Raw genomic sequence first — 14,292 nt, 5'->3', positions numbered from 1 at the left:
TGAAGAGGTAGGTAGTAGCCACACCATAAAAGGTATTATATCTGAGTAAATAGTTTGGATTTTAAGTACCATAAAAAGTTACTAAATGATTTAAGTGATATAACCTCGTTTTAATTTAAAACTGTCACTCTGGCTTCTGTGTATAAGATGATTCTAAGGAAACCAGAATAGAAGAAAGGAGACCAGTACGGAAAAACTATTACATTAACTCATATGAGAAGTGAGGGTGGCAAGGGCCTAGGGAGGTAGGAGTGGAGATTGGGAGGAGTAAAACTGATTTAGGTTATAGTTTCCGAGGTAAAACTGACAGGATTCCCAGATTGTTTGGATGTAACAACTCAAGAATGCATGAGTTGTTTATGCTAGAACAACTCAGTAAATGGAGGTAATATTTACTCAGACAAGAAAGACTCAAATGACTCTTGATGTCCATGATAAGTTCCATTACATCACAGAAGGGAAGAAAGAGGAATTTGGTAGGAAGGGGCAACAATTAAGTTGGTTTTTCCCATATAAAGATGGGAGATATGGTCTACAACTGCAGGGGACAGGGACAGGGACAGGGACAGGGCTGGAGAAGAGTGGTCAATAGCAAGACTGTTTAGCTGTTTTTGCTTTTTACAACAGGATTTACCAAAGCATATTTGTTGACAAGAACAATCCAGAAGACAGAGAGAGACTGAGGAAGAGGAGGATTGGAGTCTTGGATTAGTAGGAGCGGTTAGGATTCATACCACACATCAGCATCTTTTTATGTGTAAGTAAATATACTCACGTATGTTAGAGGAAAGCTTTGACCTCTAGGGTTTCTAAATGTATTTTTATACTTACGGCTATGTAGATTACTGGATATTTACCATTGCAAAAAAGATCACATAAACTGGGCTTTAAACAAGAAAAAATTTTTAATTTAAAATCCATATAACTTTTTAATTAAAAAAACACACCTTACCTCTCGTTTGTCTAATGCAGCATACTCAGCTTCTATTTCTTCAGCTTCAGGATCTCGTGAGAATACCATTTGGGATTCCAGATTAAGGGCCAAATCTTTGTGGTGTTGCTTTTCAGCACAATCACAAGGAGTATCTTTATTTTCATTCTCAGCAAACAAGTCTCCTCCATGTTTTACTAAAAGCTAAAAAAGATTTTTCTCAAAAACTTGTAACAATATATTTAAATAAGTTATTTCATGTTAATATAAAACCTTTAATAAAGGAAACACAACAAAAATGCAATATTATGTTCCTAAAATGACAATAAAAGTTATTTAGATATTAGTTGCTTCTGATTTTAAGATTGGCAATTCTTGTTTATTAGTATTAAGATGATTCCCTTTGGTTAAAAATAAAAGCTAAAACAACACTAATTTCTTAAACTTTAAAAATAAAGTCCTTTTTGAAAATTAATTTTCAGAGAGAGAAAATGAGAGAAATATTGATTTGTTGTTCCACTTATTTATCCATTCATTGGTTGGTTCTTGTATGTGCCCTGACAGGGGATCAAACCTGCAACCTTGGTGTATGGAAACAATACTCTAACCAACTGAGCTACCCAGCCAGGGCTTAAAAAGAAATTCTTAAGCATTCTACCCAATTCAAAAATAAAGTTTTACTTATCAGTAAAACAATTTATAGTTATTCAATGCTTTCACTTCTATAATTTCTAGGACTAGGAATCATTCTTAAACAAGAAGGATACCAGTGATACTGTTACTTTAGCCACAAATACCTGGATGTCCTGACATAGGGGACAAAAATTTTCATTTGTATCATTCATTATTCAGTCAAACACTGAAATGAAATTAGGATGAGCAAAACCGTTTTCAATATTCCTCAAAATAAGTGATAAAGGCTTCTGGTCAAGATGGCAGCATAGGTGAATGTGGTACACATGTCCTCTCACAATCACATCAAAATTACAACTAAACAATTACCATTGAGAACAGCCTGAAATCTAGTGGAACTAAGGATGTAAAGAAGAAGCCACATCCAGACTGGTAGGAGGGGCAGGCTGGTCCCACACCCATATGGAGCAGATAAAAATTGGGAGGGATATCTCAGTTATGGAGGTTCCCCCTGAGGAGTGAGGGGTCCCAGCATCACACCAAGTCCCCTAGTCCAGGATTCCTGTGCCAGAAAGAGAAATCCCCATAACTTCTGGCTGTAAAAACAAGTGGGGATTGAGGCTCAGGCTGCTGGAGTCCCGGCAGTCCTCTTAAAGGGCCCATGCACGGACTTGGACTCATTCCTTAGGGCAGCAGCTTGAAAGGTACCAGGGACATATGGGAAGGAACTGAATTGTCTGGCCTGAGGGCGAGGTACAGAGGGGCAGCTTTTTGCCAGACAGATTCAAAGTTAGAGGTGAGGCATGAGATTCCGCATTTCCAACAAGTTCCCAAATGATTGATAACACAACACCATTCTCAGGATCATTCTTTGTATAGCAAGACCTTAAGAAACGCTGCTTTAGAATTACTCCATTCAAATCTGTCCTACATTATAACCATTAAGCTAATCTTAATGTATCTTCTTTTATAATAGCACTTCACCAATCAAAAATTTTCAGTGACTCAATTTTCTATAAATAAATCCCAAATTCTTGACCTTGGCATTTAGTTTCTTCTCCTTGTTATGGACTCTATCTTCATTTTACAGGATCTGTCTTATCATTCCTTCCACAAAATACTTCAATCTATATGTTTGAGACCTAGAATAGTGCTTCACAGAACTGTAATGTGCAAATAAATAAATAAATAAATAAATAAATAACCCAGAGAACTTGCTTAAAACATCCCTGGAGTCTACCCCCTAGAGATTCTGACTTGGAATCTGGAGGTCTGGTGGGTTATATTTATAACAAGCTCCCAGTAGTTACTGATGCTACAGGTCTGAGGGCCACATTTTGAATAGCCCCCTCTAAATACTTAAAAGTGAAATCATACCTACTTAAACCTTACTACTATTAACAGAAAGTGGACCTGGGTGTGGGTTCTTGACTTAATGCAGGTAAGATTTCACAATACAAGTCCAGGTGAATTTTAGAGGACATTTATAAAGGCTGAGGACAGTAAAACAAGAAAGGGTTAGGGAAGTGAGCCTAAGCTATTTTGCTTTGGCTCATTAAGAAGTCAGAGAAAAGGGGACCTTGGGGAGAGGCTCAGGGGGGCTTCCCTGGGATGAACTACCACTGCCCATTGCTATCCTGTTTGCAAAGCCTCATGGAGTCCCTTATGAGTTTAGGAGGTGTATGCCTGTGTGGCGGGGGGTGGGGGGGTGGGGGGGTAGGGGGTGGGGGGGGGAGGAGCACACAATAGAGGGAGGGGAGAGGTCCTGGTGTGCTCCTGGGATGGGGAGGTTGAGCCACTGCCTAAATGATTAATATGGCCCTTAGCATCATAATATTTTGGAGGCAATAATGAGATCATATCTTTCTTGATTAAAAATTAGAAAACTGAGTCCCAGAGAGGCAGAGTTACTCCATTGCTGAGCTGGGACCACAAATTCTGTATTCTTTTCAGTTTTAAAATTCCAGGTATTAAAAATACAATATAATTAGGTAAAACTCTTCAGTCTGACCTGTGAATGGTTTTTATGGCTTTTCAATGAAGTGTGAAATGCTTTGATAGCTGCCAAAGTGTCAAACAGGCTCTGTGGCTGGAAATGAAAAAGTGTGACTTAGCATCTTTGGTTTTCTAGTGACCTCTATTTGATCTGACAAGCAGCTACAATTAAAGCTGTGAATAAACAAGTAGAACGGGAATGCACAAAAAATACCTAATACTCATTTTAAAAAGATGCTCTTAAGCCCTATCAAAACAACCTCTGTCATATCAACCATTTATTGAATCATTATGGCATGTGAAGCACTAATATAAATAAAATGAGGTCTACTGACGAGGCTTCTCTAGGGAGTTTGCCAAAAGGAGAAAAGTCACTGGATTTTAATTGGGCCATGCTAATAGACCTAACCACCATTCCTCTCCAAAGTCCATCTCTATTGCAAAGCAGAAAAACAAAAACTCGCAACAACTAAGAAAAAAGTGTATTATTTATTGTATTAAAGTCTTGGAAGATGTGTTTTAAAGTAGTTCCATTTTGTATAATCTTAAAGCATACAGCACTTGTACATATTGATAATGTTATTTCATGTATTTAAAATAAGCTTCTGAAGCTTTCCTTTCCCAGTTCTTTGCATAATGCAGGGATCCACTGCAAATAAGGCCTGTGGGTCAAACCCAGCCTGTTGCTTGTTTCTGTATAGACCAAGAACTAAAAACTGTTTTTATATTTTAAGCAGTTGAAAAAAATAAAAAGACTATTTAATACTATGTAAAAAGTATAAGAAATTTATGTGGGAGTGTCCATAAACAATGTTCTATTGAACACTGCCAGGCCGATTTGTTCTATGTCTCCTTTTCGGCTGCAGAGTTGAACAGTTGCCTAAAATATTTGCTATCTGGGCTTTCACAGAAAAAAAGTTTGCTGATCCTCAGAACAATTCTTTGAAATATAAAAAAGTTAGAATTAGAAGGGCTTTATTTATAGTTTGTCCTTAATAAATGTTTAACATATAAGCATTTTCAATTTTCATACCAATACAGTCCACTACTATTTACATTACTTTTATCTCATAAATAATTTTGAATGATTAATATTTTTGAAACTCCAGATTTTCCTACTTAAGAAAATTGTGAAAAATACCCCAAAGTGAAGGTTCAATATAAGCATCTGGTGTTAGAAAGAGTGAATAACAGAAACAAAAGGAAGGGCTGGCCAAAAGAGACAAGGAAGAGCTCTATTCTGCAAACAAGCAGCATGAGTTTGATGAAAACAAAACAAAACAAAACAAAACAAAACAAAACAAAACCACAAAAAACCCCTAATATAAAAAGCAAAACAAAAAAATCAGTCAAAGGTAAATCCAGGTATCAAGAGATAATGGTAGTAGAATCATTAACAGAAACAAGGCAATCAAGAGAAAAAGCAAGTGGCTAAAGAAGACTGAGTACAGTTTTGGAAATGTTGAACTTGAGAGACCTGAAATAATCATATGGTGAAGGCAACTAGGTAGGAAGCAATATAGCATCAGAAATTACAGGGCTGAAAATTCCATTGCAATATTCTACATATAACCACTGATAAGTTCCCCAAACTCTACTAGTATGATTGAGAGTCTCTTATGGGTGTGTGTGTGTATGTGTATGTGTGTGTGTACACCTTAAGCTTACTATGAAACACAATTATCATAGGGAGAAGGAGAAGTTTTAAAGCAAATACTTCATTTCTCTGGTTCTAAATGAGCCATAGGAAACCATTTAAACGTCTATGTGAAATTGCCAACTGACAACTTTATCAAGTCTGTTCTTACGTAAATATACAGACAGCAAAATAGTTAAACAACTAGAGAAGATATATTTCCACAGATATAAGTCCTTTAAGAGTTAAAAAAACAAAACAAAACAAAAAAACAGCTTGACTTTAGCCATGGAATAAAATAATCAATTTAGCCTTAAAGGCTTATGATTCTGAAATGGGATATATTTTATTAAAATCATAGATTAACAGAAAATTATGCTAAATGGGGACTTTAAAAAATATGTATTTTTATTGATTTCAGAGAGGAAGAGAGAAGGAGAGAGAAATAGAAACATCAATGATGAGAGAATCATTGATCGGCTGCCTCCTGCATGCCCCCTATTGGGGATTAAACCCACAACCCTTGACTGGAATCAAACCCGGGACCCTTCAGTCCACAGGCCAACTGTCTATCCACTGAGTCACACTGACTAGGGCTAAATGGGGACTTTTGAGGTAATTGTGAAGGTTTCTTCTTGAATGGTTGGGAATGATAATCTCAAAGAGGTTGAGTGACTCACTCAAAGTCCTATAGATAGTCACTGTGAGGACCGGTCCAAAACGGTAATAAATATCTAATAATGTGGTACCATCTCACACCGGTCAGAATGGCTATCATAAACAAATCAACAAACGACAAGTACTGGCGAGGATGTTGAGAAAAAGGAATCCTCGTGCACTGCTGGTGGGAATGCAGACTGGTGCAGCCACTGTGGAGAACAGTATGGAGTTTCCTCAAAAAACTAAAAATGGAACTCCCATTTGACCCAGTGATCCCACTTCTAGGAATATATCCCAAGAAACTAGAAACACCAATTAGAAAGGATATATGCACCCCTATGTTCATAGCAGCACAATTCACCAAAGCTAAGATTTGGAAACAGCCTAAGTGCCCATCAGCAGATGAGTGGATTAAAAAACTGTGGTACATCTACGCAATGGAATACTACGCTGTGGTAAAAAAGGAGTTCTTACCATTTGCCACAGCATGGATAGAACTGGAGAGAATTATGCTAAGTGAAATAAGCCAGCAGAGAAAGATAAATATCACATGATCTCATTCATTTATGAAATTTAATGAACAACAGAAACTGATGAACAAAAACAGATCCAGAGACAGAGAAACATCGATCAGACCATCAAACCTCAGAGGGAAGGTAGGGGAGGGTGGGGGTAAGGGGGAGAGATCAACCAAAGGACTTGTAAGCATGCATATAAGCCTAACCAATGGACACAGACAACAGGAGGGTGAGGGCATGAGTGGGGGGGGGTGGGGGGGGTAATGGGGGAATAAGGACACACATGTAACACCTTAATCAATAAAGAAATTAAATAAATAAATAAATAAATATCTGATAATACTCTCTCACTCAAACCAAATCCTTTATATCATGCTTGGTACCAATGAATATTATGAAAATTAGAAAAACATTATATACAAATGTCATTATAATTGTTATTCTTAAGACCAAAGGGCTAAAAACAATGATGCAGACAAATAAGTAGTTTTTTTGGGGGGAACCATATTTAAAATTACCCATGATAGTAAACTTTATATGAGAAGTCTAAGCCTTTCCTGTTCATTAAAGGAGTAGGACAGGAAATGAAGATACTTAACCACTAATACTTTAAGAAATACACTTATATAGTAGGTTTTAAAAAATGCATATATTTTAAGCATTAGCATTAAAAAACACAGTAAGACCTCTGGGAATTAGTAATGTATGCTTCCCCAGGAAAATCTTCAATTTTACTTCATAGTAAGCATTACCAAAGTCATTCAGGGCTTTGTACAGTTCAGATAGTGCCATATGGGTAAAATAATATGCTGAAATTTGCTGATGAAAACTAGAATAAATGTAACCAACTAGAGAAGATATATTTCCATAGATATAAGTTCTTTAAGAGTTAAAAAAACAAAACAAAAAACAGCTTGACCTTAGCCATGAAATAAAATAATCAATTTAGCCTTAGAGGCTTAAGATTCAGAATCTTCAATAAATGGTTGATATGACAGAGGTTGTCATTTCACTTTTATAAATTTCTAGGAATATTCCTCGAAATAAGTGATAAAGGCTTCTGGTCAAGATGGAAGCATAGGTGAATGTGGTACACATGTCCTCTCACAACCACATCAAAATTACAACTAAACAATTATCATTGAGAACAGCCTGAATGTGGTTGTTTATAGGGCTTTATAGGGCTTTATTTGGGATGTTTTACATTAAGTCTAAGAGCTCCTCTGAATACATAGAAAAATAAAAAGTCATCAAATGGTGTGGTTTATGTAATGTGATATACTGATAAATCAAACAGTTAAAACATATACAGACATTCACATGAAGCAAATCATCAGGCCTGTCAGATAGTTTAGAGTAAAACCTGGCACCAATTGCATTCACTGAGCAAAAAATAATACTGGCAAAAACACTACACTCTATTTTTTTGAACAATTTGATAAAAACGTCATTGCAAACATACTTTAAAATCAACGATTACTAAATCAATGTTTATAGAATTTTTGGCAGTAAGATATTAAGGCAGCAATTTAAGAGTATCAAGAATGAGCTATAAAAAAAAAAAATGAGCTATTGTCTACTCTAACTCGCTTGAGAAATATGACGCAGTCCCATCAGTAATGGTAAGTCATTACAGCACGGATTGTTTCATGGGAGGTGGGCATAGAACAATATACAAAAAGGCTTGTGTAAAAGCCTCAGGAATTCTGCCAATAGCCTCCTTTCACCCAAAACCCCTGAACATCCTTCTACCATGCTGTGAATCAATGTTAGAAAACATTGCCTGAAAAAAAAAAAGTTTCAAGTTAATAACTGTCACTGACTAACTAGTGGGCAAAGATGACACAAACCCAAGAAATAAAACACTCTAAAAGATTAATAAATATCACAAATAATAATAGTAAACAAAAGATAAGGGTTTTAGAAGTGAAAAGAATTGACACTTAAGATACAGTAAATAACTGTGAATAACAACAAAAAAGATACACTAAAGAAATCATTTAAATAACTGTAATCTTTTAACCTGAGTAAGAAAATGAAGAGCATCCATATTTTTGGTATCAATTCAGAAGTATAAAGTATATATACATGAATAACATTAAGGAAATAGTAAATTTTCAGATATATCATTTAACCTGATTAGGATCGTTGTTGTTTTTTCCAATAAAGGTCTACCTTTTTGGAAAGGTAGATAATCTGTGATCTTATGGAGAGTGTTCCCCATCATAAATATATCTATACGAAAGAACTCTTATGAGTTATGTATAAATTGACATGAATGTAACTGAGAAAAACCTGTTATAAGTAGTGATGATACCATAAAGAGAGTAATGATTTATTATCTTAATTAAGATCCTACATTATATGGCTGACCTTATCTAAGCCTGTCAGATATCATATATATAATATATATATATATATATATATATATATATGTATATATGTGTGTGTGTGTATATATATATATATATATATGAAATATATAGAAGAAGAAGCTCAATATTCAGGAATACTTTAATACCCATTAAACAGAAAAAGAAGCACATTTTAAAATTATCAATGATTTTTAAAAGACCCCAATAAATGTATTCATTAATATTCATCCCTTGCTTAGGGAACTGATCAATTCTAGATCTATAACTATAGTTCCCATTGCCAAGAGTTGCCATATCCAATATGCATAAATTTTATTATACAAAGTCTACTAAAAATCAGCAAAAAAGTAGAAAAGCTATTTTCTACTAAAGCTATTACTCTCAATATGATAGTGTTTAATTGATTACTATTATCTTCAGGGATGTTAGCAAATTTTCAATTGCTCTTGATACCATTTTATTCCCAAGGTTTGCTGTGTAACTGTGGATTTGTTTTTAATATTTCCCCTAAAACTGGGGAATGACTTTATGTAAAAGAATTCCTGCCTTTTTAGAACCACAAAAGGGATAAAAACAACTAGGTAAATTAACTGTTAAGATAAGCAAAACAGCCAAAACCGGTTTGGCTCAGTGGATAGAGCGTCGGCCTGCGGACTCAAGGGTCCCAGGTTCGATTCCGGTCAAGGGCATGTACCTTGGTTGCGGGCACATCCCCAGTAGGGGGCGTGCAAGAGGCAGCTGATAGATGTTTCTCTCTCATCGATGTTTCTAACTCTCTATCCCTCTCCCTTCCTCTCTTCCTCTGTAAAAAATCAATAAAATATATTAAAAAAAAAAAAAAAAAAAAAGATAAGCAAAACATGCTCGGGTTGGTTGCTCAGTGGTTAGAGTGTCAGACTTTGAACCTAAGGGTTGTGATCAAGGGTGCGCACCTGGGTTACAGGTTCGATTCCAGCCCTCTGCCTAGCCCTGTGTCTCCCTCTCTCCCTTCTAGTGTCTCTAAAAAAATCAAAGGAAAAAATATCCTTGAGTGAAGATCAAAATAAATAAGTAAATTTTTAAAAAGCAAAAGAAACACTAATTATTACATAATTTCAAGACAAAAATTTCACCGTGCAGAATATTTAAAACAACAAAGTTTTACCTCTACACAGGTTTTCATCCCTGAGGCAGCAGCATAGTGCAGGGGTGTGTTTTTTTTGTTATCTACAGCATCAATAGCTGCTCTCTCATATTCGCCTTGGTCAAGTTTTGCTCCTTTCCATCTTAAGATCATTTGCAGACAATCTGCTCTTCTGAAATCATCTTCCATGGGGCGTGCTAAACGAGGATGAAGGGCTCCTTCAGATATCATAATTTGAGGTCCCATACACAACAAATGCATAGATGTTTCATTGTGCACATTCCGTTTATTTGGATTTCCATCTCTACCAAAAAGAAAAGTCCTAAAGTAGTAAAGAAAAAAAGGACAAAAACCAGTTATTTCCTACTTTGAAATAAGAATACATAGAAGATAAAAAATTTAAAAGATAATTATGAATATGCACATTTGATACTATACCAAAAGTTTAACAAGTTGTCATTTATTGCTAATCAAACTTAAAGATTACTGTTCAGACTCTGAAATTAATATCAATGAAACTTCTATACTGCTACATTAAAATTCACTGATCTATCTTGCATTATGAATAATCTTTTACCCATGCATAATTTTTAAAAATCATATACATAGTGTGATCTTCTGAAAAGTACTGATTCACTGAGTTATGCAGATTATCTAGATGTTGTCACATTTCATTTCAAATATTTTCTTAAAATCATATTAGTTTACAGCACCATAAACCTTACTATAAATCCTGGTCATAAGAATATCTCCTTGTGCAATAATTTTTTAAAAATATGTTTTTATTGATTTCAGAGAGAAAGAAAGTGGGAAAGAGATAGAAACAACGATAAGAGAGAATCATTGATCTGCTGCCTCCTGCATGCCCCACACTGGGGATTGTCCCCTAACCTGGGCATGTGCCCTGACCGGGAATCGAACTGTGACGTTCTGGTTCATAGGTTGACGCTCAACCACTGAGCTACGCAGGCAGGGCCCTTGTGCAATGATTTTATAAAATTTCTTTTTACTTTGTGTAAGATATCATGCTAGATGTTAGAAGTACAAAAAAAGACACTTTTATTACAAAATTGCAATTCAGGTAGGCAGAGAGAAGATATACAAAATTATAAAATACAATGAAATAGTGTATGCCAAACAAGTAATACAAACAAAAAAGAGCCATATAAGTTAAAAAAGAAAAAGAAAAAGAAAGAAAGACTAAGGTTCCTGTGGGTTGTGACAGGCTAAGAAGACAGAGAAAGCCTGCCCAGGACCTTGAAGGAAGGGTAAAGAAAGAGAAAGCTGAGTGGAGTGGGGAAGGGGATACTGGGGCACAGAGAGCAGCATGGACATGGTAGAAAGAACACACATGGCATGTTTCAGGTATATAAAAAAGAGCAGCTTAATTTGAACAACAATTTGTATAAAATGAAATTTAAAAAGCTTGAAAGTTTTTTGTTAAGTTCTAAAAAGCTTTGAATACATGTTTAAAAATTATATTTCACTGTGTAAGCAAGGAAGTGTTTCTTTCTCTTCTAGCATCAGACTCCCATAGCTGCATAATCTACTTCTAAGAAAAAAAAATTTGTTTTGGAGCTACTTTTCTATCCTTTGCTTCTTGCATGTTATAAGCTAGCAAATATAAAATTTAATTCCTTTGTAATTAGGTAAAAATTTTCGAATAAATATACTCCCTGTTACTAATGCTTGAAAAGCGTTAAGTTTGTTAGTATTTTAAGTTTTAAGGAAATGTTTCACTTTTAGAAAAGTCTTTTCAAGTAACTAAACCCCATTAAAAGAAACTCAAATCTGATCCAACTAGATAAGGCAAAGGTATCTGTTTTTCAACTTCAACTAGTGAATCAGAGCTTAAGAACTTTGCTGTAAGCCCTAGTCCCTGCAATTTGTTGATAGCTGACAAGTACTTTTCTAGAATCAAAATCATTGTAGCAACAAGAATATGTGAACCAACCTATTAAAAACTTTTGGTCTAATTTAGACTTAATTTTAAAAAGTCATAACTAATAATTTAAGCATATTCAGTTTTAGAAATTTCAATTCACTACAATACCATATAATACCCACATCTGTATGTATATATTTTCAAAGATCAGGGTTTTCTCCCCCCCTTTCACTAATATGGTTTTCCCCTTTGACTAATTTATTATCAACTGGTTTACAGTGATACTTACCCTAATATTCTATTCATTCCATGTCTAGCAGCATAGTGTAATGGAGTATTGTGCTGATAGGGTTCCCCATAAGATGTATTAGGATCAAGGGATTCTTTTAGCTGAGGGTTGTTTTCGTATATTTGGCAGGCCAGGTTTTCATCACCATTGATGAGTGCTTTACGGAATTTGGTGGTTGTATTTCCCATGTTTTGTTTTGTTGTTTTCTTCTGACAGGCAGTGGCACTTTTTTCCTCCCCCCTTCAGCCACTTCTTGAGTGCTTCTGTAACATGTTTCACATTCTAATAGAGGAAAAAATGATCAAATGAGATTGGGAAACAATAATTATGAAGCAGTATCCTAAAGAAACCATCACAATTAGGAACACTAATAAAACCCAGGAAGAGGATGTAAAGTGACAACTTATATTACATTTAACTAAATTTCCCTTACTAGCCAAAAAAGTCTCAAATTTTTAACATTGTCCAAATTAACTTCTTGTTAAACTGTAACATTTTCCTGTACAGAGACTGTTAAGGGTTCACAGGCTGTACTTTGTACTATTAAAGTTATCTGCATGCAGTAGCTTTTCAAATGTTTCTCTTTACCTGGGCAGGAAATGCGTTTAATTGAATTTTATGGGTGAATGTATTTAAATCTCTATATAAACTATGTATAAATCTGACTCAACCAATTTGTGGGATAGTGAAAAATGTAGATTTTTATTTTTGCTCATATAAGAACTCCAGAATAGATGTTAAACTGAAACTGCTCAGTACTTGTAAGGACATCAGAGAAAAGGCTACAAATGTAAACATATAGGACTATACAACTCAAGTGATTAATGAGATAGTCACAGTAAACTATTAAAACTGATTATTACACAGAATGGAAACTGTTTATTCTATCTTAAGACCATTACATTTATTTCTTTCTACTATAAAGAATTTAAAACAAAACTGAAAACATCAAATACATGCACATACTATGTTTAGAAACAGGCTATGGTAATGGTCATATGGGCATTAACTACTGAAGCAACGTGAGGTGGGTGGAGGAAGAAGGACATGGAAACAATCACTGGATTTGGAGCTCAAAATCTCTTATCTACCTACACTAGTTGTGCAATTTTGAGTTATTTACCCTCTAAAAGCCTTGGGTTCCTAACTGTACAGTAAAAGAAAATGACTATTTCTTTTTTTTTAAAAATATATTTTATTGATATTTTACAGAGAGGAAGGGAGGGGGATAGAGTTAGAAACATCGATGAGAGAGAAACATTGATCAGCTGCCTCCTGCACACCTCCTACTGGGGATGTGCCCACAACCAAGGTACGTGCCCTTGACTGGAATCGAACCTGGGACCCTTCAGTCCGCAGGCTGACGCTCTATCCACTGAGCCAAACCGGTTTTGGCAATGACTATTTCTTTTAAAAAATAAATTTTTATTGATTTCAGAGAGGAAGGGAGAGGGAAAGTGAGATAGAAACACCAATGATGAGAGAGAATCATTGGTCACTGCCTCCTACACACCCCACACTGGGGATCGAGCTTGCAACCCAGGCATGTGCCCTGACTGGAAATCAAGCCAGGACATCCTGGTTCATAGGTCGACACTAAACCACTAAGCCACACTGGCAGGGCAGGAAATGACTATTTCTTAAGGATGGCTGTGAGGATTATAAGTACTTCATTTAAAGTACCTACCACAGTCCTTGACTAGTGTACTCAATAAATGCTAGCTTCCTTCCATTCCAATAAATGATTCTAAATCTACTCTTGAACTATGATCAAAAAAGTGATAAAGGAAACAGCATATGCAAAGGCAGGTATAAAACAAAAGGCTTATTCAAGTACAGATGAAGTTCAGGATCTCTAGTGTTGAACTACCAGGAAATAAAACTGAAAATAGGTTGGGTCCAGACTAAGAAACTTTTACTTTAACCTGTAAAGAACAGATAATTAAAGGCTTTATGAAGGGCAGTGATATAATTATTTTATGCTTTGAAAAATTAGTTATTGTGACATTGTAGATGTAGAAGATAGACTACAGGGAGGAAAACTTAGAAGGAGAATATAAGCATCTATCATGTTACCCAGTTAACTCAGTGGCAGGCTGGACATTAAAACATAGCATTAAGAAAAGTTGAAAATAATACGTACTTTTTCAACACAAGCTTTGTAGAGGCAGTAACAGTTTCAAAAGAATACAAATTAAAGGAGTGAAAAACAAATTAGTTGGTAAATTTCTTTTTACTGATTTTTAG

At 35.3% G+C, this 14,292-nt stretch overlaps 1 protein-coding gene across 2 annotated transcripts in view; it reads right to left on the bottom strand.

Annotated features, from left to right (window-relative positions):
• The window catches only part of ANKIB1 (ankyrin repeat and IBR domain containing 1), a 121,627-nt gene that overhangs the window by 65,461 nt on the left and 41,874 nt on the right, over positions 1-14,292 (bottom strand). For both annotated transcript variants that reach the window (XM_080663653.1, XM_080663654.1), the window contains exons 2-4: positions 12,046-12,327; positions 9,893-10,193; positions 953-1,135 (exon numbers count right to left, since the gene is read on the bottom strand). In XM_080663653.1, coding sequence (XP_080519779.1) covers positions 953-1,135; positions 9,893-10,193; positions 12,046-12,233 — 672 coding nt within the window. In that variant the 5' untranslated portion in view covers positions 12,234-12,327. The remainder of the gene's footprint in view (positions 1-952; positions 1,136-9,892; positions 10,194-12,045; positions 12,328-14,292) is intronic.

This window comes from Plecotus auritus (genome assembly GCF_963455305.1).
Source record: "Plecotus auritus genome assembly, chromosome: 4".
Classification (NCBI taxonomy): Eukaryota; Metazoa; Chordata; class Mammalia; order Chiroptera; family Vespertilionidae; genus Plecotus; species Plecotus auritus.
Note: the sequence above shows the minus strand (reverse complement) of the source record. Positions and strands in the feature narration are given on the sequence as shown.